Consider the following 26,570-nt stretch of genomic DNA (forward strand, 5'->3'; position numbering starts at 1 on the left):
GCGTTTTGTTCTTACGGGAGTAGATACTTATTCTGGTTATGGATTTTCCTTTCCTGCACGTAATGCCTCTGCTAAAACCACCATTCACGGACTGACAGAATGCCTCATCTATCGTCATGGTATTCCACACAGTATTGCTTCTGACCAAGGAACTCATTTCACAGCCAGAGAAGTACGACAGTGGGCCCACGATCATGGAATACACTGGTCTTACCACATTCCCCATCATCCTGAAGCAGCTGGGCTGATAGAAAGATGGAATGGCCTTTTGAAGACGCAGTTACAGCGCCAATTAGGTGGTAACAGCTTGGAAGGCTGGGGCAGAGTTCTTCAGAAGGCAGTATATGCTTTGAATCAGCGCTCGATATATGGTACAGTTTCACCCATAGCCAGGATTCATGGGTCCAGGAATCAAGGGGTGGAAAAGGGAATAGTTCCACTTACTATCACTCCTAGTGACCCTCTAGGAAAATTTTTGCTTCCTGTCCCCATAACTCTAGGTTCTGCTGGCCTAGAAGTTTTGGCTCCAGAGAGGGGAGTGCTCCTACCAGGAGCTACAACAAACATTCCATTGAACTGGAAGCTCAGACTTCCCCCTGGTCATTTTGGGCTTCTAATGCCCTTAAACCAACAGGCTAAGAAAGGAATAACAGTGTTAGGAGGGGTGATAGATCCAGATTACCATGGAGAAATTGGATTACCTCTTCACAATGGTGGTAAGCAAGATTATGTCTGGAGTGTAGGAGATCCCTTAGGGCGTCTCTTAGTACTACCATGTCCTGTGATTAAAGTCAATGGGAAACTACAACAGCCTAATCCAAGCAGGATGACAAAGGACACAGACCCATCAGGAATGAAGGTATGGGTCAATCCTCCAGGAAAAGAGCCAAGACCTGCTGAGGTGCTGGCTGAAGGAGAAGGAAATACAGAATGGGTAGTAGAGGAAGGTAGTTATAAATACCAATTAAGGCCACGTAACCAGTTGCAGAAACGAGGATTATAAAGTAATATGAATGCCCATTGTAAATTTACTAATGCGTTTGCGATTGTACGAGGGATAGTTATATAATGTTAGGCGTATTTACAACCTTGTTATTGTTTCATGTGAACATGAGATATTATTTGTGTCAAGTTGACAAGGGGTGGATTGTAGTGGCTATTCCTGGTTGTCAACTTGACAATATTTGGAATGAACTACAATCCGGAATTGGAAGGCTCACCAGTGACCCTTATCTGGAGGCTTGGAGATCCTTATCTGGATCTTGGTTTGAAGATCTTGAGCCATAGTGGCTATGGATTCCAGAAGATTGAATCTCCGAGTTTAAGGAACACACCTTTAATCTGGGCTACACCTTCTGCTGGAGACAATATAAGGACATTGGAAGAAGGGAGTCTAGCTCTTGTTCTTGCTCCTTCGCCTGCTTGCTGCGTGAGACTGAGTAACTGCTAGATCCTTGGACTTCCATTCACAACTGCGACTGAACAATTGTTGGGAATTGGGCTGCCGACTGTAAGTCATCAATAAATTCCTTTACTATCTAGAGACTGTCCATAAGTTCTGTGACTCTAGAGAACCCTGACTAATACAGTTTATAAATGAGATGGCTCCGTGGGTAAAGTCTGGTGGCAGAAACATGATGACCTGAGTGAATCCTTCGAACCTACATAATGGGGAAGGAGAGCCAATCCCACAGAGCTGTCCTCTGACATCCACACCCATGCAGTCTCAAGCCTTTGCCCAAACACATGCATTCTCTCTCTCTCTCTCTCTCTCTCTCTCTCTCTCTCTCTCTCTCTCTCTCACACACACACACACACACACACACACACACACTTACACTGGCAAGCCTATGCACAGACACATGCATCATGCTGTGCACATACACCCCACAATAATAAATGAAAAATTTAAAGCTGAATTACAAAAGAGTAAAGTTGAGACTCTAGAGAAAGACAAATCATAACCATTAATCACATCATCCACAAAAATAAACTCTAAATGGATCAGAGTTCTAAAACAACGAAAACTATATCACTTCAAGAGGCATATAGACAAGAAGAAAATATAGACAAATCCTTTGTAAGTTGAATACAGGGAAAATTTTCCTATGACAAAAAGCAAATACTATCAAAGTCAAATGATAGCTGATAATTTGAAAAGACATATTTGTAATTTATTACAGAAAATTTATTACTGGAAGAAGATGTGCTAATATCTATACAAAAGCATCCTTAAAAGATGCAGGAGCAGAGCTCCGGCACAGACCCGATCCTACACAGCCCACACCCCAGTTGTAGCTCAACATCCCAGGTATTCTGACACATCCAGCTTCATAGGTGAGACCCGGCATACAAGACCCCTGTGACTTAGGGAAACAGATTCCCTTGTGCCTTCCAGTTCCTGTGCTGACCTGTGCTGACCAAGCAGAGCCCTGGGGCAGTACCCCATCCCACACAGTGCAACCCCAGTTGCAGCTCGACTCCCCAGGATCACAGGATCGCAGTATCACAGGCTGACAGAAAGGACAGGCTCCAGCAGAGATAGGGAGGCCAGCTAACACCAGAGATAACCAGATGGCAAAAGGCAAACACAAGAACATAAGCAACAGAAACCAATTTGACTTGGCAATATCAGAACCCAGTTCTCCCACCACAGCAAGTCCTGGATACCCAAACACACCCTTAAAACAATATTCATATCTAAACTCTCATTTCATAAAGATGATAGAGGACTTTAAGAAGGACATTAATAACTCTCTTAACAAAACACAGGAAAACACAAGTAAACAAGAAGAAGCCCTTAAAGAGGAAATGCATAAATTCCTTGAAGAATTACAGAAGAACACAAGCAAACAGGTGAAGGAATTGAACAAAACTATCCAGGATCTAAAAATGGAAACAGAATCATTAAAGAAACCTCAAAAGGAGACAGCCTTATCAATGAAAAACCTAGGAAAGACAACAAGAGTCACAGATGCAAGGATCACCAACAGAATAAATACAAGAGAGAATCTCAGTGGCAGAAGATACAATAGAAAACATCAACACAAAAGGCAAACAGCTCCTATCTCAAAACATTCAAGAAATCAAGGACACAATGAAAAGATTGAACCTGAGAATAATAGGCATAGAAGAGAGTGAAGATTCTCAACTCAAAGGGCCAGCAAACATCTTCAACAAAATTATAGAAGAAAACGTCCTTAATCTAAAGAAAGAGATGCCCATAAACATACAAGAAGCCTATAGAACACCAAACAGATAGGACCAGAAAAGAAATTCCTCTTGCCATATAATAATTAGAATTATTATTCTGTATACCAAATGCACAGAACAATGAAAGAATATTAAAAGCAGTAAGGGAAAAAAGTCAAGTAACATATAAAGGCAGACCTATCATAATTACATCAGACTTCTCACCAGAGACTATGAAAGCTAGGAGATCCTGAGCAGATGTCATTACAGACCCTAAGAGAACACAAATGTCAGCCCAGCAAAACTCACAATTACCATGGATGAAGAAAGCAAAACATTCCAAGAAAAAATAAAAATACATAGGCTAACAGACTGGATATTTAAAGAGGATGCAGAATTTTGCTGAATACAGGAAACATACCTCAGAATCAAAGGCAGACATTCCCTCAAAGTCAAAGGATGGGAAAAAATTTTCCAAGCAAATGCTCCCAAGAATTAACCTGCAGTAGCCATTCTAATATCCAACAAAATAGACTTTCAACCAAAATTTATCAAAAAAGATGGGGAAGGATACTACATACTCATCAAAGAAAAAAATCTACCAGGATGAACTCTCAATTCTGTACATCTATGCCCCAAATGCAACGGCACCCATATCTGTAAGAGAAATGTTACTAAAGCTCAAAACACACATTGAACTTCACACAATAATAGTAGGAGATTTCAAAACCCCACTCACACCAATGGGCAGATCATGGAAACAGAAATTGAACAGAGACACAATGAAACTAAAAGTTATGAACCAAAAGGATTGAACAGTTATCTACAGAACATTTCACCCTAAAACAAAAGAGGAGTATAACTTCTTCTCAGCACCTCATGGTACTTTCTCCAAAATTGACCATATAATTGGACATAAAACAAACCTCAACAGATACAAGAACATTGAATTAATCCCATCTATTCCATCAGACCACTATGAACTAAGGCTGGTCTTCAATAGCAACAAAACAACAGAAAACCCACATACTCGTGGAAGCTGAACAACTATCTACTCAATGATAACATGATCAGGGAAGAAATAAGAAGATTAAAGAAATTAATTTAATTTAATTTAATTTAATTTAATTTAATCTAGAAAATTAAATTACTAGAATTCAATGAAAATGTAGGCAATATATATCCAAATGTATGGAACACAATGGAAGCAGTGCTAAGAGGAAAATTCAAAGCTCTGAGTGCGTCCAAAAAGAAACTGGTGAGAGCATACACTAGCAGCTTAACAGCATCTGAAAGCTCTAGATAAAAAAAGAAGCAAATACACCCAAGAGGAGTAGACAGCAGGAAATAATCAAACTCAGGGCTTAAATCAACCAAGTAGAAACAAAAGAACTATACAAAGAATCAAAAAAACTAGGAGCTGGTTCTTTGAGAAAATCAACAAGATAGATAAACCCTTAGCCAGATTAATCAAAGGGTACAGAGACAGCATCCTAATTAATAAAATCAGAAATGAAAAGGGAGTCGTAACAACAGAAACTGAGGAAATTTAAAAAATAATCAGACCCTACTACAAAAGTCTATAGTTAACAAAACTGGAAAACCTAGATGAAATGGATGGTTTTCTAGACAGATACCAGGTACTAGAGTTAAATCAGGATCAGATAAAACATCTAAACAGCCCTATAACCCTTAAGAAAATAGAACCAAGAAAAGTCCAGAGCCAGATGGTTTTAGTGCATAATTCTATCAGACCTTCAAAGAAGATCTAATACCAATACTCTTTAAACTGTTCCATAAAATAGAAACAGAAGAAACACTATCCAATTCTTTCTATGAAGCCACAGTTATGCGGATAACTAAACCACAAAAAGACCCAAGAAAAAAAGAGAACGAAGACCAATTTTCCTTCTGAATACCAATGTAAAAATACTCAAAAATTCTCACAAACCGGGCTGGTGAGATGGCTCTGCGGGTAAGAACACTGACAGCTCTTCTGAAGGTCCTGAGTTTAAATCCCAGAAACCACATCGTGGCACACAACCACCCATAATAAGATCTGACACCTTCTTCTGGTGCATCTGAAGTCAACTACAGTATACTTATCTATAATAATAAATCTTTGGGTGGGAGCTAGCAGAGACTGAGCCAGCAGAGTTGACCAGAGCAAGCAGGGCTAACCAGAGTGAGCAGAGGTTCTTTAAAAAAAAAAAAAAAACTCAATTACCAACAACCACAAGAGGTTCACAACCATCTGTACAGCTACAGTGTACTCACATACATTAAATAAATAAATAAATAAATAAATAAATAAATAAATCTTTAAAAAAAGTTCTAGAAAACCCAAATATAAAAACACATCAAAACAATCATCCATCATGACCAAGTAGGCTTCATCCCAGGGATGCAGGGATGGTTCAATATACAGAAATCCATCAACATAATCCACTATATAAACAAACTCAAAGAAAAAAAATGGTCATCTCATTAGGCTGAAGAAACCTTTGACAAAATACAACAAGCATTCATGTTAAAAGTATTAGAGAGAACAGGAATTCAAGGTGCATACCTAAATATAATAAAAGCAATATATAGCAAACCAATAGCCAACATCAAACTAAATGGAGAGAAACTCAAAGCAATCCCATTAAAATCAGGGACTGGACAAGGCTGCTTACTCTCTCCCTATCTATTCAATATAGCACTCCAAGTTCTAGCCAGAGCAATTAGACAACAAAAAGTGATCAAAGGGATACAAATTGGAAGAGAGGAAGTCAAGATATAAATATTTGCAGATGATATTATAGTATAACTAAGCGACCCCCAAAATTCCACCAGAGAACTCCTAAACCTGATAAACAACTTCAGCAAAATGGCTGGATACAAAATTAACTCAAATCAGTGGCCTTCCTCTACTCAAAGGATAAACAGGCTGAAAAAGAAATTAGGAAAACAACACCCTTCACAATAGTCACTAATAACATAAAATACCTTGGTGTGACTCTTACTAAGCAAGTGAAAGATCTGTATGATAAGAACTTCAAGTCTCTGAAGAAAGAAATCGAAGAAGACCTCAGAAGATGGAAAGATCTCCCATGCTTATGGATTGGCAGGATTAATATAGTAAAAATGGCTATCTTGCCGAAAGCAATTTACAGATTCAATGCAATCCCCATCAAAATTCCAACTCAATTCTTCATAGAGTTAGAAAGAGCAATTCTCAACAATAAAAAAACTTCTGGAAGAATCACCATCCCTGACCTCAAGCTGTACTAGAGAGCAATAGTGATAAAACTGCATGGCACTGGTACAGAAACAGGCAGGTAGATCAGTGGAATAGAACTGAAGACCCAGAAATGAACCTGCACACCTACGGTTACTTGATCCTTGGCAAAAAAGCTAAAACTACCCAGTGGAAAAACTGACAGCATTTTCAACAAATGGTGCTAGTTCAACTGGCAGTCTGCATATAGAAGAATGCAAATTGATACATTGCTATCTCCTTGCACAAAGCTCAAGTCCAAGTAGATCAAGGACCTCTACGTAAAACCAGATATACTGAATCTAAGAGAAGAGAATTGAGGAGGGGACCAGGACAATCGCAGGATGTAGAAGGAGAGGGGTACAAGGTAGGAAGAATGAAGGGGCAGGAAATAAGGGTGGCAGTATCAGATACTGGAGGAGACATGATAGAGATACAGAGGGTCAGGGAATCAAACAAAAATAGGTAGCAGGAGGGATATAAAAGAGGGCATAGCCACTGGAGGGTCCCAGATACCAGAGAAATGTGAGGCTCCCAGGACTCAATGGGATTGACTTTAGCCACAATGTTCAGAGAAGTGGGAGATAGGACCTGTGGAAACCACTTCCAGTAGATAGGCATAGCCCCTGTTGGAGGGATGGGGCCACTCATCCATCTCAAAGTTTTTTTAACACAGAAATGTTCCTGTCCAAAAGAATAACAGGGACAAAAAATGAAACGGAGACTGAAAAAAGGGCCAACCAGAGATGGTCCCACCTGGGGATACATCATGTCTGCTGCAGACACCAAAATCAACACTGCTGCCATGGTCAAGAGGCACTTGTTGGACCAATGCACATGCAGATGCTTGGAGCCAACTATCAGGCTGAACTCAGGGAACCTGGTAGGGAAGCTGGCAGAAGGACTAGAGGAGCAGAGGGGGATTGCAACCCCACTGGAAGAACAACATAGGCTGGCTTGACTACCCAGTTCTCCCAAAGTCTAGACCACCAACCAAGGAGTGTACCAGGAGGGATCCATGGCTCCAGATCCATATGTAGCAGAGGATGGCCTTGCCTGACAGCAATAGGAGGAGAAGGCCTTGGTCGTGGGTAGGTTTGATGTCCCAGAGTGTGTGTGTGTGTGTGTGGGAGGGGGGGGGGGGGGTTAAGTGGTAGGGTGGGAGAGTGTGGGTGGATAGGGAAACACTCTCATACAGACAAAGGGGAGTGGGGAAGGCAGATGTGAGATCGGGGGTTAGGAAGTGGGTAACCGGGAAGTGGGATATCATTTGAGATATAAATGAATGGAATGATTAATTAAAAAAAAAAAAAAACACAAGACTCAGGAGAAAAAAGTCTGTTCAAAATATGATATACGATGGCCCTAAAAAAAAAAAAAAAACCAAAACTGTAACTTGACTTATAATCAGATACAAATTAACACTATCTTTAGATACCATTTTCAGCCAACAAATCAGGAAAATTTCAAAACTTGGCAATATATTCTTAGGAGTAAAACTGCAGGAAAGCAAGAATTCTCTTAGATGGCTGCAGAAAGTCAAGGCTAAATATTAGAGAATTATTTAGCAACATCTAGCAACACCACAGATTCCCTTTAACCTGACAATCCTGCTTCCAGGAATGCGCACCAGGGCTCTACCTTCAAAATTACAATGGGCTACTGCAAGCATTATTTTTAAGTATAAAATATCAAAAACTATCTGTACCTATGCATAAGAGATTATAGTAACAAATCATGTAATGTAATATATTTAAGGTTTAAACCTACAAGAGAGTCTCTTACTCTCTTGTCTCTCTTATTCTTGCTTTCCCCTTGCCCCTCCCCCCTCTCCACGTGGTCATGGCGGCCTCTACTTCTCCATGCTCTCCTTCTCTCTGCCTTTCTCTGCATCTACTATTCTATTCTGTTAACTCCCCTCCCCATGCCCTAAATAAACTCTGTTCTATACTAAACAAACAAACAAACAAACACTACATAAGAGAATGAAGGTGGGCTAAAACGTAGTTCAGTAACAGAGTGGCTTGTATTATTATCTCCAGCACCAAAAATAACAAAAGAATATAAAACAGTCTCGAAACAGGAAGAGGTTTCTAAGAAATGCAGGTAAGAGAGGATACAGAGAGAGAGAGAGAGAGAGAGAGAGAGAGAGAGAGAAATAACATACAGACTATCAAACATTTTATATAAAAGAGTACGGGTAAAAAACTGGGCATATATAAGCATATCACTAGAAAAATCAATGAGAAAACAAGGTTGGCCAACAAAGGAAGGGATAAAAATAAAAGTGCATTATTGTGTAGCTGTGACTACTGGATGTGAGTTTATCTTCTGCATATGTAAAACTAACATAATTAAACAGAAGTAATGGCAGGGAACCAAAATCTAAAACTGAGAGAAAACTACAACAAACGGAACCCTGTGAATTTCAAATGCAGAGAAAAGCAAGCACATGGTATCTTTTTATTGCTCCTTAAGCAAGGACAGAATGAAAGTATGTCTTACATTGTCTATGGTAGGTGTGGTGGTTTGAATGACAATGTCCGTTCCCCCACACACACTCAGATATTTGAACACTAGGTTCCCAGTTGGTGCTGTTTGACCAAATTTTGGTGGTGAACTGTCCTTGAGGAAGTATGTCACTGGGAGCAGGCTTTGGGAGTAAAAGGTCTTGCAAATTCCAATTTGATCCTTCTGCTTAGTGCTTGTGGTAAAAGATGTGAACGCAGCATCCTTGCTCCTGCCCCTTGCTGCCACACCTCCCCAACATGATGGATTCCTAGCCTCTAGAACCATAAATCCAAATCCTTCTGTGAGTTGCCTTGGTGTCCTAGCACAGCAACAGAAAGCTAACATAATAGGATTCTTTTCCCCCAAGTGGCATGGGTATGGCAATCTTGACTATTTTAGATAATTGTAGAATTGAACAAAAGAGCAAACGTGCTGAACATAAGAACCAGAGTTCTGAGTGTAAAGAAAGTAATTCATGACATAGAAGGAACAAGTAGGAAACAAATCTGTGATACTCAACAGAAATAGCTCCTACACATAAAAAAACCATGATTTCTGATAAGACTGTCTGTAGGTTTTTTTATGTGTATACACACAGGAATATATGCATGTGTATTTCCATTTGCTCTCACATACACATTATGTGTACATACACAGGAGTATATATTTGTGCATTTCCATTTGCACGTGTGCATATTATATGTATAAACACAGGAGTATACCCATGTGCATTTCCATTTGCACTCACATATATATATATTACGTGTATACACAGGAGTATATGTGTGTGCATTTCCATTTGCACACATGCCTCATGCATAATATATATATATATATATATATAAACACAGGAGTAAATCCATGTGCATTTGCATTTGCAGTCACATACATATCATGTGTATACACATGTGTATTTCCTTTCTTACCCAAACAAGGGGTACTGGGAGAAATGACTGGAGCCATGGTTTTGGGACGTAAAAGATAAGCCAGAAACTTTTAAAGTTCTCTTTAAAAAAAAAAAAAAGAGAATGCTAGATCAAAAGACAGATTCAATGTGAAAGGCCTGGTAAAAGTAGGCTAATGTGAGTAAGGAAGTAATTAAGGAATTAGAGGACATATAAATCACCAGAGGAAAAAGGGGGGACTTAGTAGTTCATGCTAGTAATAAGTAAAATTAACAACAGGAAGTAAAGAAAGGTTTCTTGTTTACAAAATAATGAATGTAGATCAGTACCAGAGGTGCTAGAGTAGAAAACTCATACAAGGAAAAACAGTTTCAAAGAGGAACCTTGTCAATGGATGCGAACTCTGAATTGTCAAGGTGGAAACAGCTAGATAAGGAACAGGATACTTTACTAGCTCCTACTGTGCCTCCCCACAGTGCCTTACATTAACTGCAAGAGTAGAAAATAAACAGTCACTATCACATAATAGAAAAGCAAATTATAATACCATGCTGATAAAAATTAGTATTACACTAAGAGGCAAAGAAGCAGAATCTGTAAGCCTTGAGAAGGACACATCTCTTAGTGTCACAGTCCAGCTACAAATGTATAACCCATACCTATAATGAGAAAGACTCAAGCAACTGAAATGAAAACTATTCTATACTTAAACAGTTTAGTAATGTTCCAAACAAAGAAAATGTTAACAGTAAAATACATCCAGTCACAGAATATATGTATATAGATGCAATATATATATGTGTGTGTATATGTATATATATGCATATATATATGTATATATACACATATATATATATATATATATGTAAAATCCTTATTCTTAAGAAAGGTATACTAAAAAAAGAGAAATATATACTAATATATTTGAGAGAAGTATATAATAAGTGTAACCTTCAAATGATTCAAGAAAACATGTAAATAAAATAAAATGATAAAGGAAGCCAAATGTGAACAAAGCTTATGCTGAAATTAGATAGTATATATTCATAACTTTTAAAGAAACTTGACATAAGTGCCAATATCAAGTTCAACATATAGGACACTGTTTTCAGATAAACGAAGATAGGAAAGATCAAACGGGTAGGTTGAGAGTAAGATGCATGGAGACACAGCAGAAAGCTTACTGGAGAATTAGTTCAAAAAAAATTCCAAAAAATCTCCTTGCACCAGCTGGGAATTCTGGACCTGATACTATTTCTATTACTAATCACATTTGGTCACACTCATGAAGTTAATTTGGGTGCAAGTGTCAGCCAGTAAAGCCTGAGAGAGACAGCTCTGCAGAAGCAAAGAAGACATGAACTGTGAAGTCAGACTGCTGGAGTCACTTCTTGCACTGTCACCACCTCAGGAAACCTTTTACAGGATCTTCATGCTAGTTGTCATCAGAGGAGAATTCACACAGGGCACTTCACACCTTTCCTCAACATTTGCACCCTCACTGCTCCTTAGACTGACAGCTACAGAGTCACTAACCAAACAAGAATAATGGGGTCAGTCAGATGAAAATTAAATAAAATAATGCTCTCTCAAGCATCAAGCAAGAAAGCACTCTGAAGCAAGAATGACGTCAGAATCAGATGAAGTCAACTTGCCCCGAGACTGAATTAGTGGAGCATCCCAGGGAAGTTACAAAGAGTGTGGTATGATGTCAGCAGGCAGGTTCTAGTCAGCTATGTAGACACCCTCAGAATCACACTTCCACAAACAGAATCAAATGTATGAGCTACCGTAAGACATCTGTGAAAAAAATAAGACCAATGCTCCCCCAAGTGGCTAGCTTGGTAAATAAAACCTAGTCACATCCACCAAGTGACGAAGTGTTTTAAGTATAATACAAGAAAAGACTGCCACGTCACTCTCTTGTTCCTCACTACTATAAATAAGCAACATCTATGCAGTAGTGTAACCAATGGATTTATAATACCTGTTCCAACAAAGGGGTCAAAGACAAGATCATTTTCTTTCACTTTTGCATGGTTGGTCATGATGAATGATAAACCAGCATCCATACTTGTATTTCCAATAAAATGTCTCTTTTTGACACTGTATGACTCAATTAGCTCTCTTTGTCCATCTGCAATCTAGATCAGAGGTATTTGTCAAGTTAGTCTAGCTATACAGAACAGACTCAAGATAATAATTCACTATAAAATCATAGTACCTTGCTAATGAGAACAGTTCTTTCCACTTATGACTATTCTAAACTTAATCAAGTAAAAAAAAAAATATTCAAAGGGATGGTGGAACATCTTTTGGGTATATGGCCAGGAGTGGTATAGCTGGGTCTTCAGGTGAACTATTCCAGGTTCTCTGAAAACACACCAAATTGATTTTCAGAGTGGTTGTACAAGTTTGTACTTCTACCAGCAATGGAGGATGCAAATTATTTTATTTTATTGGATATTTTTTTTTTTTTTTACATTTCGAATGTTATTACCTTTCCCGGTTTCCCCTCCAGAACCCCCCTCTCCCATCTTCCATCTCGATGCTTCTATGATTGTGTTCCCCTAACTACCCACCAACTCCCACCTCCCCGCCCTGGCATTCCCCTACACTGAGGCATCAAGTCTTCCCAGGACCAAGGGCCTCTCCTCCCATTGATGTCCAACAAGGCCATCCACTGCAACATATGCAGCTGGAACCATGGGTCCCTCCACATGTACTCTTTGATTGGTGTTTTAGTCCCTGGGAGCTCTGGGGGATCTGGTTGGTTGCTACTGTTGTTCTTCCTATGGGCTGCAAATGTTTCGGCTCCTTCAGTTCTTTCTCTAACTCATGGAGATGGGGGACCCCATGCTCAGTCCAATGGCTGGCTGCGAGCATCCACCTCTGTATTTGTCAGGCTCTCACAGAGCCTCTCAGGAGACAGCTATATCAGGCTCCTGTCAGCAAGCACTTCTTGGCATACACAATAGTGTCTGGGTTTGGTGTCTGTATATGGGATCTATTCCCAGGTGGGGCAGTTTCTGGATGGCCTTTCCTTCAGTCTCTGCTCCAAACTCTGTCTCCATATTTCCTATCATGAGTATTTTGTTTCCCCCTTCTAAGAAGTACGGAAGCATCCATGCTTTGGTCTTCCTTCTTCTTGAGCTTCATACGGTCTGTGAATTGTATCTTGAACATTCTGAGCTTTTGGGTTAATATCCACTTACCAGTGAGTACAAACCATGTGTGTTCTTTTGTGACTGGGTTACCTCACTCAGGTAGGAGATAAGAATGGATCAATTTCCATACCTCTACATGCTGACTGCCAGTTGAACCAGCACCATTTGTTGAAAATGCTGTCTTTTTTCTACTGGATGGTTTTAGCTCCTTTGTCAAAGATCAAGTGACCATACGGTGTGTGGGATTATTTCTGGATCTTTAATTCTGTTCCATTGATCTACCTGTCTGTCGCTGTACCAGTCCCATGCAGTTTTTATCACAATTGCTCTGTAGTACAGCTTGAGATCAGGGACGGTGATTCCTCCAGTTCTTTTAGTGTTGAGAATAGTTTTTGATATCCCGGGTTTTTTGTTATTCCAAATAAATTTGAGAATTGCTCTTTCTAACTCTATGAAGAATTGAGTTGGAATTTTGATGGGGATTGCATTAAATCTGTAGATTGCTTCAGCCTTCCTCCACATTCTTGACAGCATGTGTTATCACTTGAAATTTTGATCTTAGCCATTCTGACCAATATAAGATGGAATCTCACTGTTGTTTTGATTTGCTTTTCCCTGATGACTACGGACTTTGAGTATTTCTTTAAATGCTTCTTGGCCATTCAATATTCCTTTGATGAGAATTCTGTTTGGCTCTGTGCCATTTTTTTAATTGGGTTATATTGAGATCACTAAAATCAAATCTTTTTACTTCTTTTCAAATCCAGTATGACGCAAATATAAATATAATTATTCTCAGGAGTGGTCTTGAGTATTCTGATCTCCATCTTGTCTTTCAAGACAAGACAAAATAACATGGGTCTTGGCTTCCATCCACCTATTCCAGACTCAAAGAACTGAGCAGAACACATCCGTGATTTACTCTCAGAAAGGAAGACTCAGATTTGAGATCTCCATATATCACTAAACAGGCCTCGAATTCTGCCCTCTCCCTGTTGCACAACCAGTAGTCCTGACATCCTGGGAAGACTTGCTTCCATCATCAGGTACCCCCTTGTCCTAGAACTCCTATCTAACAGGCTTGTTGTGTTTCACAGGGATTTCTAAAACATACCGACCATAACTACATACATTTTGGCAATTTTAATCCATACAGTAGTTCTGACTCTCAAGTTGCTTCAAATTTTTACATTTATTAAAAAAAAAAAAAAAAGAAATAACAGCATGGCATTCTGTTGTATTTGCTTCACGCCTCATGAACTCTTGACCAGTGTTCCTGACTGACCTATACCCCACATCTAGCTTAAAGAAACAACAACAAAACCCAAACATACAAAAAAGCAAATAAAAAATGAAGTAAGATAGGTAGAAAGAAAAAAAAAGAGAGGTAGAAAGAACTTACTCACCCATCTGCCAAAATAAATATTATGTGGATCCTTGGGGATAGAGTTTGGGTCCAAACCATAGTCCTCCAAAATGGAGAATACATGCTGTGGTTTCTTTAAGTTCACTTTTCCTTGAAACGGCAGAAATTCAAGTGCCTAAAAACCAATCAATCAATCAATCTAATGTACTACAAAAATTTACAAAAAGAATCCTAGAAAATAGTGCTTATCTACTAATATATATTGAGTGAGTCTACGTCTGGTGTCAGAATGAAACAAGATACACACACACACACACACACACACACACACACAATATGGAAAGTGCTTAACAGACACATGTTCACATACATCAACATCAAGGGCGCACTGACTGCAGGCTCTGGGTCAGCTCATCTCACATGTTCACATACATCAACAGCTAGGGCGCACTGACTGCAGGCTCTGGGTCAGCTCATCTCACATGTTCACATACATCAACAGCTAGGGCGCACTGACTGCAGGCTCTGGGTCAGCTCATCTCACATGTTCATATACATCAACATCAAGGGCGCACTGACTGCAGGCTCTGGGTCAGCTCATCTCACATGTTCACATACATCAACAGCTAGGGTGCACTGACTGCAGGCTCTGGGTCAGCTCATCTCACATGTTCACATACATCAACAGCTAGGGCGCACTGACTGCAGGCTCTGGGTCAGCTCATCTCACATGTTCACACACATCAACAGCTAGGGTGCACTGACTACAGGCTCTGGGTCAGCTCATCTCACATGTTCACATACATCAACAGCTAGGGCGCACTGACTGCAGGCTCTGGGTCAGCCAGTACCACTTACATCAATTCGTTTCACTTTTTCTTCTTGAGTTAATGTTTTATTAAATGTGTGAATCTTTATTTTATATGTCGAATCTGAATGCAGATATGGAACCTAAAATAGAAGAAAAATAGTTTAAGCTTAGGAATTATACCAAATGTTCACACTTGCCTATGTAAAATCACATTTCACTACGCACCATCTTCTCCACGGGGTAACTTTTAAGAGAAGTATACAGCTCCTCGGGAGATTTTCCATGACCCCATAGTTCAAATATAGACCTAGGAAATAAATGAGTGGTACTAACCTCAGTAAAGAACTTAGTTCAGACAGCAATACATAATAGTTATTTTACTAGTTCTTTATGCTTGACACAATAAAATGGTCATTGGCCATGCTTCCTAATCTATCTGTGAGAAATGTGTACACTGGAAACAAATAACAATATAACCCCAAACCACACAAAGAAGTTGAACCTTACAAGAAAGGAGGGAAATTCAACGTTAAGTTAGGGTATTTCTAAGTTTTCATCATTTATACACATACAGAAATGTAGAAATATATGTGCATATATTGGGGGGGGGGGGGTGAGGATTGACCCAGGGTCTCATGTGTGCTAATAAGCACACTATCTTCCACTGAGCTAAATCTCATACCCTTATTATTACATATTATACTAGATCAAACCATGCAATAAAATCCCATGGTTTTGGGGTTTTGTTTTGTTTTTGTTTTTAAGGAAAGCTGCAGAAAATCATTTTTTCATAATGTTTTCCCTAATATAAAGGAAGAGGGGATGCAAATACAAACCCTACTATTAGTAGTTAGCTATTATTTGGTAAAACTGACTAAGTTACTGAGAAGGTTGAGCTCTAAAAAGTAAGTATCCAGGTTTTGCTATATGTTTCACATTTTGTGGCATGTATAAAATATTCCACACTGAAGCAGCTGGAGAGACTGCTCAGTGGTTAAGAAGACTTGGTGCTCTTGCAGAGAACTCAATTTGGTTCCCGGCACCCACATCAGGCATCTTACAACCACCAGTAACTACAGTTCCACTGGATCAAACGCTGTCTTCTGGCCTTTGAATGCATCTGCACACATGTACACACACACTGATATCCAGGCACAAAGATATACGAGTAAAATAAAAATAAATGTTTTTAAAATATATACTAAAACTATTTTAAATTAATTTTAAGCCTAACTCAACTACAGAAAAATTTGAATGATGTTTAAGTATGTCCTTGAAAGTCTATACTAATTATCTGTAGATAAAACCTAAATTTGAAAGTGAATTAGTCTTCTACTGAATGCAGAGCAAGTAATGGTCCTCTCATTAGCAGCATCCTCAGCGAAACCTCAGCCATGGAAAGGAAAAATGACCAAACATAAATCCTCTTGTTTTACAATGTTATAAATTATTAACTTTCTACTTATCAAACATAAGCATCAAAAGGCATGCTTTAAACATGTAACTTCTGAGTATGTTGATGGCTATTTTAAGCCTAATATCCCTTACTTCTGGAATTTAAATATCTTAAATAGCTGTAGTTTTTTGTTTGTTTATTTGGTTTGTTTGTTTGTTTTTGGTTTTTCGAGACAGGGTTTCTCTGTGTAGCCCTGGCTGTCCTGGAACTCACTCTGTAGACCAGGCTGTCCTCGAACTCAGAAATCCCCCTGCCTCTGCCTCCCGAGTGCTGGGATTAAAGGCATGTGCTACCACGCTCAGCTATAGCTGTAGATCTTAACAAGATTAGGTAAAGCAGAAATGTTGCATATGGAAGGAGCAGTCTCCTCAGCTCCTTCAGTATGGAATATTTTTCTATACAAATAGTCTTCATTTCTTCTGTTGTTTCCAATTTCTAGTCATTATTGTTAAATAAAAAATTATTGTTGCTTCCAGTTTCTGTCTGCTCCCCAGAGCTGACCCTGTGCCACAGCTATCCATACCCAAATTCTGCAGGGAGAGAGCTGGTCTCCCAGGAGTGCTGACACACAGACTTGCAGGAGGGACAAGCCACAGCCAGAGACAACAAACCCAGACACTATTGCTGATGCCAAGAAGTGCTTGCTGACAGGAGCCTGATACAGCTGTCTCCTGAGAGGCTCTGTCAGATCCTGACCAATACAGATGTGGATGCTCACAGCAACCATTGGACTGAGCACATGAACTCCAATGGAGGAGTTAGGGGAAGGACTGAAGGAGCTGAAGGGCCCTTATCTGGCATCAATGGGAGGGGAGGCCCTTGGTCCTGTGATGCCCCAGTGTAGGGGCATGCTAGGGCGGTGAGGCAGGAATGGGTGGGTGGGTGGGGGAGCATCCTCATAGAAGCAGGGTAAGGAGGACTGGGATAGTGGGTTTACAGAGGGGAAACTGGGAAAGGGGGAACATTTGAAATGCAAATTTGTTAAATATATATTGTTAAATAATAACAAGTTCATTAACAAGCTGTGGTTTAAGGAATTAGAGTTAGAATTGAGCTTACTTCTCAACAAGATAAAGTTAGATAAATATAAAGGTCACAGTGTATACCACATTACAAAACATTGTTAACCATGAAAAATATATACATTTATTTTCATTCCATTATTAAAAGCAGTATCTAAGGAAAAAACAGGTTCAATAATCTGCCATTATAGTCAGGAAAAAAAGCAACTATTAAAATTAAAGAAAATGGATATAAGAGAAAGTAATGATAAAAGTCTAGAAATAAGAATAAGCAACAATTTACTCAAAAATGTGCTTGTTAGAATCCATTTCTCTAACAGACATATTTCATGAGAGTTTTGTCACCTTCAATTTACTAATCTGAGGGCTGGTGAGATGACTCAGTGGTTAAGAGAACTGACTGCTCTTCCAGAGGACCTGAGTTCAATTCCCAGCAACCACATGGTGGCTCACAACCACCTGTAAATGAGATCTGATGCCTTCTTTTGGTGTGTCTGAAGACAGTGACAGTGTACTCACAAACATAAAATAAATAAATAATTCTTTTTTAAAAATTACTAATTTGATTATTCAACTTCAAATCAAGAATGAGAAAAGCAGGTTTAGATTTTCCACAACTTGGTTACCCTGAGTGTGGCACTCAGTATTAGCTTCCTGCTTGTGTTAGGACTCGCTCGCCACCTCTGCTGCATAAGGTAACTCTCTGTTCCCTCATTATCACCCAATGGTAAATCTGTGAAACTTCGAACTGATGCGCCTCTGCTACCTTGCACAGCAAGAACTAGACCACAGGAGTTGTGAAGCCTTGCGTGTGCACACACACATAAAGAGTTTCGCTTACTTGGCACACACAGTCCGTTTCATTAAGTTTCTTGCAATATCTTCAGAGGGAATGTTAAGAATCCAAAATGGAGACTGAAAGAAAAAAAGAATAGGCATGCAGATCACTGCTACAATAGTCTAGTATGTTTTGATTCAAGGAGTCACCAGGGGAAACTCCTTTTTACCATGTAAAATAGGCAAATCTGATCTCTGTTCAAAATAAAATCATTCTGATATTTTGGTGGATAAGTTGTTGGGAAAATTCTCTAAAATGTAAGAACACTTTTATAAACCACTTCATAAATGAAAATATCAGTAAAATACACTTTAAAGTTAATTTTTCTCAAAACTAGTTTTTATACTGGCCTCGTATTTTCCCTTCCAAGTGTTGAAATTCTAGGCCTATGCACAACAATGAAGTTCAGGATTTCCCTTCATTTGCATTTATAGTTAGACTAGAAAACCAACACAGATAGAGAGAGTGTATGGCTGGACTTTTTGTAAGTCAACATCCCTTATAATATCTATAACACACTGTGACTTATTTTTTTAATTACTAAATCTCTCCTTCACTCTCTCCTTCCCTGTGCTCTTTATATAGCGTGGATTTTTGTTATTTAGCACACTCAGGTGAGGAAATGTCTCCACCAGATTGGCCTTGAGGCACGTTGGCTGGACACCTTCTTGATAAGTGACTGATAAGGAAGGGCCCTGTCCACTGCCAGCTGTGCCATCCTCTGGCAGGAGGTCCTAGGCACGTTAGAAAGCAAACTGAGCAAGCCAGTAAGTAGCACTCCTCCATGATCTCTGCGTAATTGCAGCCTCCAGATTCCTGCCCTGACTTCCCATCATCACCGACTGGGATCAGGTTGTGTAAGTCAAATAAATCCTTTCTTCCACAAGTTATCTTTGGTCATGATGTTTATCACCATAAGAGAAACCAAACTGACACAGACCCTGCCCCACCCACTCACAGAAATGCCTCACTAAGCTGCCCTGGCGAGGATCTTTTTCCTGTCATAACTTCCCAAGTGACAGAAAGATAGGGGTATGCTACCATGCCCAACCTGGTCTCTCATCTTATGGATAGCTGTGGCCTGAGGTGTCCTGTGAATTAATGATGATGTAAAGCCATGGTGTAGATTATTGTTATTAGCTTGAATTATTTTATCATTTTATTTAATGTAAAAAGAAGACATTTCAGTCGGGCATGGTTGCACACGCCTTTAATTCCAGCACTTGGGAGGCAGAGACAGGGGGATTTCTGAGTTCAAGGCCAGCCTGGTCTACAGAGTGAGTTCCAAAACAGCCAGGACTACACAGAGAAACCCTGTCTTGGAAAACCAAATAAAAAAAAAAAAAAAGCAAACATTTCTCAATCCTCAGTCCCAGCACCCAGTAAGCAGGCTGGAAAGCCCCTTGAAAACAGCACCTTGCCAGAGCATGGCTAAGCACAGCAGTGCCCTGCCCTCAGCTCACCATCTCACACCTTAGATCCACTTGCTCCCCTCCATCCTTCCTGTCGGTGACTGAGGCACTCTGGAATAAAGGCCAATAACAGATGACTTCAACTTAAGGCCTCTCTTCTTTCAAAAGAAAAAGATGAGATTGTCATGTTCAATCTTTCTTCTTCCAACACTGATACTACACTACAGAGAAATTCAACATAACTCAAACAAGGTGAGTCAGTCACCTTAGCATTTTAAAATTGTGCATACAGGGCTAGAGAGGCAGTTCAGTCATTAAAGGCAAGCCTCACAACGAAAATTTGGGGCTACTATGTATGGTCTATATCTGGTCTATGTATAATCTACATATGGTCATACATAGATATGGTCTGATACAAACTCACCCTACCTTAACTTCCTCACATCGTATGAGAGCACATTTATGTGGACTTCAAAACGGCTGGATGACACTCATCTTCAAGGCTACCGTGCTGACAGGGGAGTACCCCAAGTGACTGACATTGCTCAGGTTTTGTTTCTTTAAAACATCTGATTTTCGCCAGGCTGTGGTAGCTCCTATCTTTAATCCCTGCACTTGGAGGCACAGGCAGGTGATCTGTGTGAGTTTGAGGCCAGCGTGGTCTACAGAGTACGTTCCAGGACAGTGAGGGCTACACAGAAATCATGTTTCAAAAAACAAACAAAAATTTCTTGATTTTAAGATATTCAGATTTTTAAATCATTTATGATTTTATACCTGGTTGATGTTTTTCCTTTCTTTGTGGTTGGGGGTGAGAGACGGTCACCCTACATAATCATGGCTATTCTGAAACTTACCATGTAGACAAGGCTAGCCTTGAACTCAGAGATATTCTAGCCTTTGCCTTCTAAGTTCTAGGATTAAAGGCATGTGCTTCTGGTATATTTCTATGTGATAAAATAATGTAAATCTTTATTTTTATAAATCTATAAATGCCCTTTCTCTTGACCATGTCTTTATGTTGTGTGTTTACCTTAAACCCTTACCTTATTTAAAACTACTATTTAAAAAATTCAAGTGTTCCCACTGTGCCTGCGTGTATATTATGTGATTACAAATATATTCCCATAATTCAGTATAATTTGTATAAAATAAACCTAGTTATTAAAATAAACTTTTACTCTAGCAGATACTCAAAAATTTGGATTAACTCTTTTTATCCAGATTATACAAAAGATACCAATCTCTAATAATAAGTACTGAAAGCTCTTGATTCCATTAGTATCTAAAATGTCCTATAGTACAATTAGCAAGGATTAAAATAACTCAAAAGGGGGTTATTATTACAGAAACTCTTCTGAAGTCCCATTTCTAACCATTCAAATACGCATAAGACAGAGCACAAGCAGCTGTAAATATAGGAGGAGCCACAGTCAATCTACTTGAACATACGTTCATTCTAGGTATTTTAAATGCATGTTCCTTCATCTGTTACCTCCACTCTGTTACGCCAAACAGTGCTCTTAATTACTTAAGCACATGTCACACGTAAATGCTGTAACAGATACGGGAAAAGGAAAGAAAGTACATCTTGATGGATCATGATGATTTACAACTTTGATATAATCCACAAGTTTCTTGGTTAAAGATCTTAACCACTATTCCTCTCCTGAAAACAGCTGCCCTGACCGTTTCTCAGCCGCATCTACAACAGACACTGGCAATGAGCATTCCTGGCCCCTGTATGCACAACTGTGAGGCTTGGCCAACTGGGGCAACTGTGAGCAAGAACTCAGGAAAGAAGCTGTGTCCACAGAGACCAATGACTGATGAGAACTGCAGTGCCTGTGTTGGGCTTCCTTTAGCATCCTCCCCGTCTCTGTGTAGAAACTAACATACTGCACTAATAGATAAAAAACGCTTGCCCCGCCATGCAAAAGCTAAGGATGTCGTCCGATAGCATCTCAGGCCTGTAAAGATGCTTCCTGCATCTTGCTACAAACCACCTCTCTGACGTATAGTAGGACATATTTCAGCTTACCTTAATTTATGACTTCCTTTGTTCTGTAAAACCAGGAGAACTGCTTCATTGCAACACGGAATTTGGGGTAACCTAAATATGTGTTCCCAGGCCATAACCATTCAAAATGGCTCCAAAATAAACCACCTCCTATTCCCTTTAAAAATAAATAAATAAATAAATAAAATCACCTTACCTTTCCATAAGTTTCCTGACTGTTAGTGAACTGCCCTCCAAACACCGATAGTAAAGACTTTATTTCCTGTATTGAAAAACATAGAGAAAATATATGTTTGTTACGGTCTGAGGCAGAAATGTCCCCCAAGGGCTCATGTTTTTCAGGTCAGTGCTTAGCTTGAAGTATTACTTTGAACACTGGAGAGTATTTAGGAGGCCGTGGCTAAGTCCACCACTAAGAGGCAGGCTTTGAGAATTATTCCCACGATTCCGACCCACTCCATGTTTCTTAGTGTGTGGACACGCCGCTTCCTCACAACCCAGCCTCAGACCATGCCACTCTGCTACACCTCCAACTGCACTCTCCAAAGTCATGAGGCAAAACAAAGCTCTGCTCTGTCAGGTTACTTCTGACAAGTGACTAATGTGCATTTTCAATCCTTTAAACTGAGTCTGCAGAGAAAAGCAGGTCTAATGATAGAAAGAAAGGGGAAGGGGATATCTACTTGAGGCATATTGCAATTGTCAGCATCAGGCAATTGTAACATAGACTTCTGAGATTTTTATAGTCCTAACCATGGTTATTAGGTCATAGACCTGAGAGATTTTATACATGAGCTACAAAAGGATTTCATCAGAAACTGTTCTGTCCTGATTTAGGGAAGTAAAGAATTTTTTTTTACAGATGCTACAGATTAGTAAATAAAATAGTCAACAATAAAAAAATAGAATGAATTATTAAACATGATTTGAAGATGTTTGAAAAAGAAATAATTAGCTAGGGAGCATAATTGTGAGTTTGAAACGTGTAAGGACATGGCTAACCTTTCAGTGTAGTAATAAAACTAGAAAGAGTTAACACCAGTTTTGTTTGTTTTTAAGATTGTCATATAACCAAGGCTGCCTTGACTTCTCGATTCACCTGCCTCCACTTCACAAACGCTGGGATTACCGGAGTGTACCACTATACCTGCCCAGAGTGAACATTTTAAATGTAACATGCATGTCATGAGGAAATTTGATCAAATGCATACATCCTTCAGGCAACCTCTTTGTTCTGATAAACACAGATTGACTGTAAAAATACCTTGCTTTGTCACACTGACCAATTGCTTAAATAAGATATAGCAAGTGAACTCTATCCCTCCACATTGGCCCTATGAGGAAGTAACTAAGAAGATAAGTGTCCCCGATGCTGGTTGCCAACACTCTCCTTCCCTCCCTTCCAGAAGGTCTTTACACCATGACCATGGCCATCAGGAGGGAGTGATACCATCACTTCCTACTCCAAATCACAAACAATGGGAGATGTGAGCAACAAATGCCACCTCTAGTTCTCTTTGGGTATGTATGCATCAAGTTGTTTCTTGTACTAGAAGGTGTTTGGTTTTAGCAAGAATTGGGGGTGAATGGTGAAAATAAATTGCATGGATATCCCAGAATGAAAAGATGTGTAAGAGGTGGGGACAGAACCTCCATCTTAGCCACAAAACACATACACTCACTCCTACTCATCCCCGTAAGGAGGAGGAAACCTCTGTCCTTATGTCTGACATGTTGCATGTCTCCTGCCAGTTTTCCTTTAATGTCCAAGCTTCCAAGCATCTGTACTTGGCCTAGCACTTTTTTTTTAAAACCTGTGGGTACACTCACAAAAGTAAGGGAGGCCTTGTGCCAACGGAGGCCAGAAGTGTAGGCACCCCTGGAGCTGGGGTTACCAATGGCTGTAGGCAGTATCCTGACACAGCTGCTGGGCGCCAAATTCAGGTCCTCTGGAAGAGCAGTGTTCGTAACCAGTGAGCCAACTCTCCAGTTCCAGTGTCTCACCACTCTTTAAACATGAAGTTGAAGAAATCTCATCCTTTCCAGGTTTTCTTACGCAGAAAAATGAAATGCTTATCACAATCTAGATTTGTTCTCACCTCCTACATTGCCACTCTATCCTGTTCTCTTACTGCTGACACTAGATTAGTTTCTTAATCATTTAATATTCCAACAGATTCTTATTAACTCCAGTCTTATTGCTCTCGAGTCCTTCCTTCATTTTACTTTCTATTAAAAAACAATCTAATTCTGCCTCTTTACTTTTAAACTGTTTAATTCCTCTTCCAAGCTATAGTGTCCTCAAGTCTGTTTTCTCTGGTCCATCAGCCTACTTCTCTCTCTTTACCACTCTGCTACGTAGCTGGTGACGAGCAACGAACAACAGTTTATACTTCTAATGGACTTATTTCCTTGGCCCCGGTAACTAATACTGTAGCTCATATGTCACCCCCACCTTGAAAGGCAACATCCTTCATTCATCAATGGACAAAGATTCCCTTTTTAAAAGGCCCCCATACTTTAAAGGTTCCCACTAAGAACCCTCCATCATTGCACTTCACAAAGTTATGGCTATGCTCTCGCGTCCGCTAGTCCTGAGCCTAAGTAAACATTACGCTCTTTAAGGGCAGAGCTGTCAGTCAGCGCATCCTTGCCGTTCGGTGCACGCGACTTCAGGCGCTGTAGAAAATGTCACTTGAGTAAATAAAAAAGCTTCCCCCTCCCCAACTTTATTAAGTTCCACCCCAAGCCTTCCATCATGCCTGAACCTATATCGACACTCCTCACACTCCACCGAGAGCCCCCATGGATGTCTCCATTCTGCGTCGGGTCAGGTTCACCTGCTTAACTGCGGCGCCAGGAGCACGTGCAGAGGGGTGAATGGCAAGGCTCCGTCCTGGAGAAAGGCTGCCGGGGACATGGTCCGCCCAGCGGCCTCATCCCCGCCCCAATCCAGGCGCGCGCCGCTGCCCGCAGAGACCCCCCCCCCCCCCAGCCGGCGCGTGAGGAGTGCGAGCCTCTGCGCCCAGCACCCAGGACGGCTCACCGGTAAGCGGAACTCCAGATGCTCCTGTGCCATGAGCAAGAGATAGCGATTCAAGGAGCCCGGCAGCGCCATTGCAGCTACTACCGTGCGCCTGCGCGGCCTCCACGGGCCCGCCCCCTCCTCCTCCTCCCTAGAGCCAAGTTTCCGCCGAGCCTCATCCCGGAGCCGGAAACGGAAGCACGACAAGGAACACTGGCGGGTGGCACTTTCTAGGAAGGGGCGCTAAGGGCAAGAGTGAGATCCTGGTGTTCCCACCGTCTGTGGCTACCCTAGCACGCTCCCCTTGTGAGATGCATTGTTTTAAGAGGCAGGCTGCAGTGATCCCGCGCAGTTCCCCAGGGATACTCCACTTGGAGTGTTCTTCTGACTCCTCCCTCTGTTCTTCAGCTCAAAACTGGACCAAAACTTCACTGTTAAGTGTAGACTCTTAATCGTTCGAGATTCAGCCTCACCTGCTTGAACACTGAGTGTACTTTTAGTGATTTTGCAAAAATTTTTCAAGAGCTGTCAAGGACCCATCTCGGGTTGCTCTGTATGGAAACAAACAAACAAACAAAAGCCTTCCTCAGACTTGCACTCCGTAATTATGCTATGTTGTTCCAGGCACACAGTAAATCCACAGCCAGTGGTAGATTAAAAACATTGGTGAAAGTTACCCTAATTACTCAGATGGGCCTAATACCATAACAGTTTGCAAGAGACATGGCTACCTATACATAAGCTCGACAAGTATCATTTCTGCTCAAAGTACTGAACCCTTTGTACTGCTGAGGCCTGTATTTTTGGGTTTTGTGTTCCACCTTGGTAATGCACAGCATATACAAGTATCCTGTGCCAGAAATATAGTTGATGCTTATTGGTAGTGATCAAGACAGCCAGCACACAGACAGTGGTGACCCTTGTTACCCAAACCTCAGTTCCATTTATTATCCCTATGCTCTCAGCGAATTTTGTAACATCTGTGAGCTTCAATATTCTTTTAAGAACTGGAGTATTGCATCCTACAGATAATAGCTATAAGTACTAGGTGTTACAATATTCAAACTTCAACGTATACTCTATTGCATGGGACCAATAAATAGCATTGGGAAATGTTTTTTGTTGTTTTAAATGAGAATTTCTGCTTTTTTTTTTTAAAGAGAGATTTGCCTTTGTTAGTGTTGTTAAAAATCCTTTCACTGAGGACAATGTAAGCAACAGCAACCATGTCTACCAAAATCCCAAGAACAAAACAAGGCACATTATCACCAAAGTTCACTCCAATGAGCAATGAGTTTATTGGGTTTCCTTCTAGAGAATCGATGAGGACTCACTCACCTGGCTATGGGCACTCCTACCCTAACAGGATACACCTGAAAAGCTTTACCCAGCAGTGAGATGGGCCAAGGAGATGGATAGACGTTGACTTCCCAGCATTCCCACTCTCTAGTGTAGTACCTACAAACCAGCTACAAGGACTTTCTGTTGGATCTATCTGCCTTTCTGGGTTCTGACTCTGAAGGAAGTACTACTATAATCACAAGAGCCAAATCCTTAACACTATCGAGCCCCTCTCCTTGAAC

At 40.3% G+C, this 26,570-nt stretch overlaps 1 protein-coding gene across 11 annotated transcripts in view; it reads right to left on the bottom strand.

Annotated features, from left to right (window-relative positions):
* Trmt11 (tRNA methyltransferase 11) overlaps positions 1-26,568 on the bottom strand; it is a 67,925-nt gene extending 41,357 nt beyond the window's left edge. Inside the window, exons 1-8 of one of the 11 annotated variants that reach the window (XM_011243211.3) lie at positions 25,009-25,098; positions 23,793-24,013; positions 22,159-22,224; positions 18,534-18,607; positions 15,440-15,521; positions 15,262-15,354; positions 14,444-14,578; positions 11,858-12,014 (exon numbers count right to left, since the gene is read on the bottom strand). In XM_011243211.3, the coding sequence (XP_011241513.1) occupies positions 11,858-12,014; positions 14,444-14,578; positions 15,262-15,354; positions 15,440-15,521; positions 18,534-18,556 (490 nt within the window). In that variant the 5' untranslated portion in view covers positions 18,557-18,607; positions 22,159-22,224; positions 23,793-24,013; positions 25,009-25,098. Of the gene's footprint in view, positions 1-11,857; positions 12,015-14,443; positions 14,579-15,261; positions 15,355-15,439; positions 15,522-18,533; positions 18,608-22,158; positions 22,225-23,792; positions 24,014-25,008 lie in introns of all 11 variants that reach the window. The other 10 variants (XR_003948811.1, NM_028604.3, XM_011243212.3 and 7 more) reach the window with 10 other exon arrangements.
* Between the last annotated feature and the right edge of the window lie 2 nt (positions 26,569-26,570).

Source organism: Mus musculus, chromosome 10, assembly GCF_000001635.26.
Source record: "Mus musculus strain C57BL/6J chromosome 10, GRCm38.p6 C57BL/6J".
In the NCBI taxonomy this organism is placed as follows: Eukaryota; Metazoa; Chordata; class Mammalia; order Rodentia; family Muridae; genus Mus; species Mus musculus.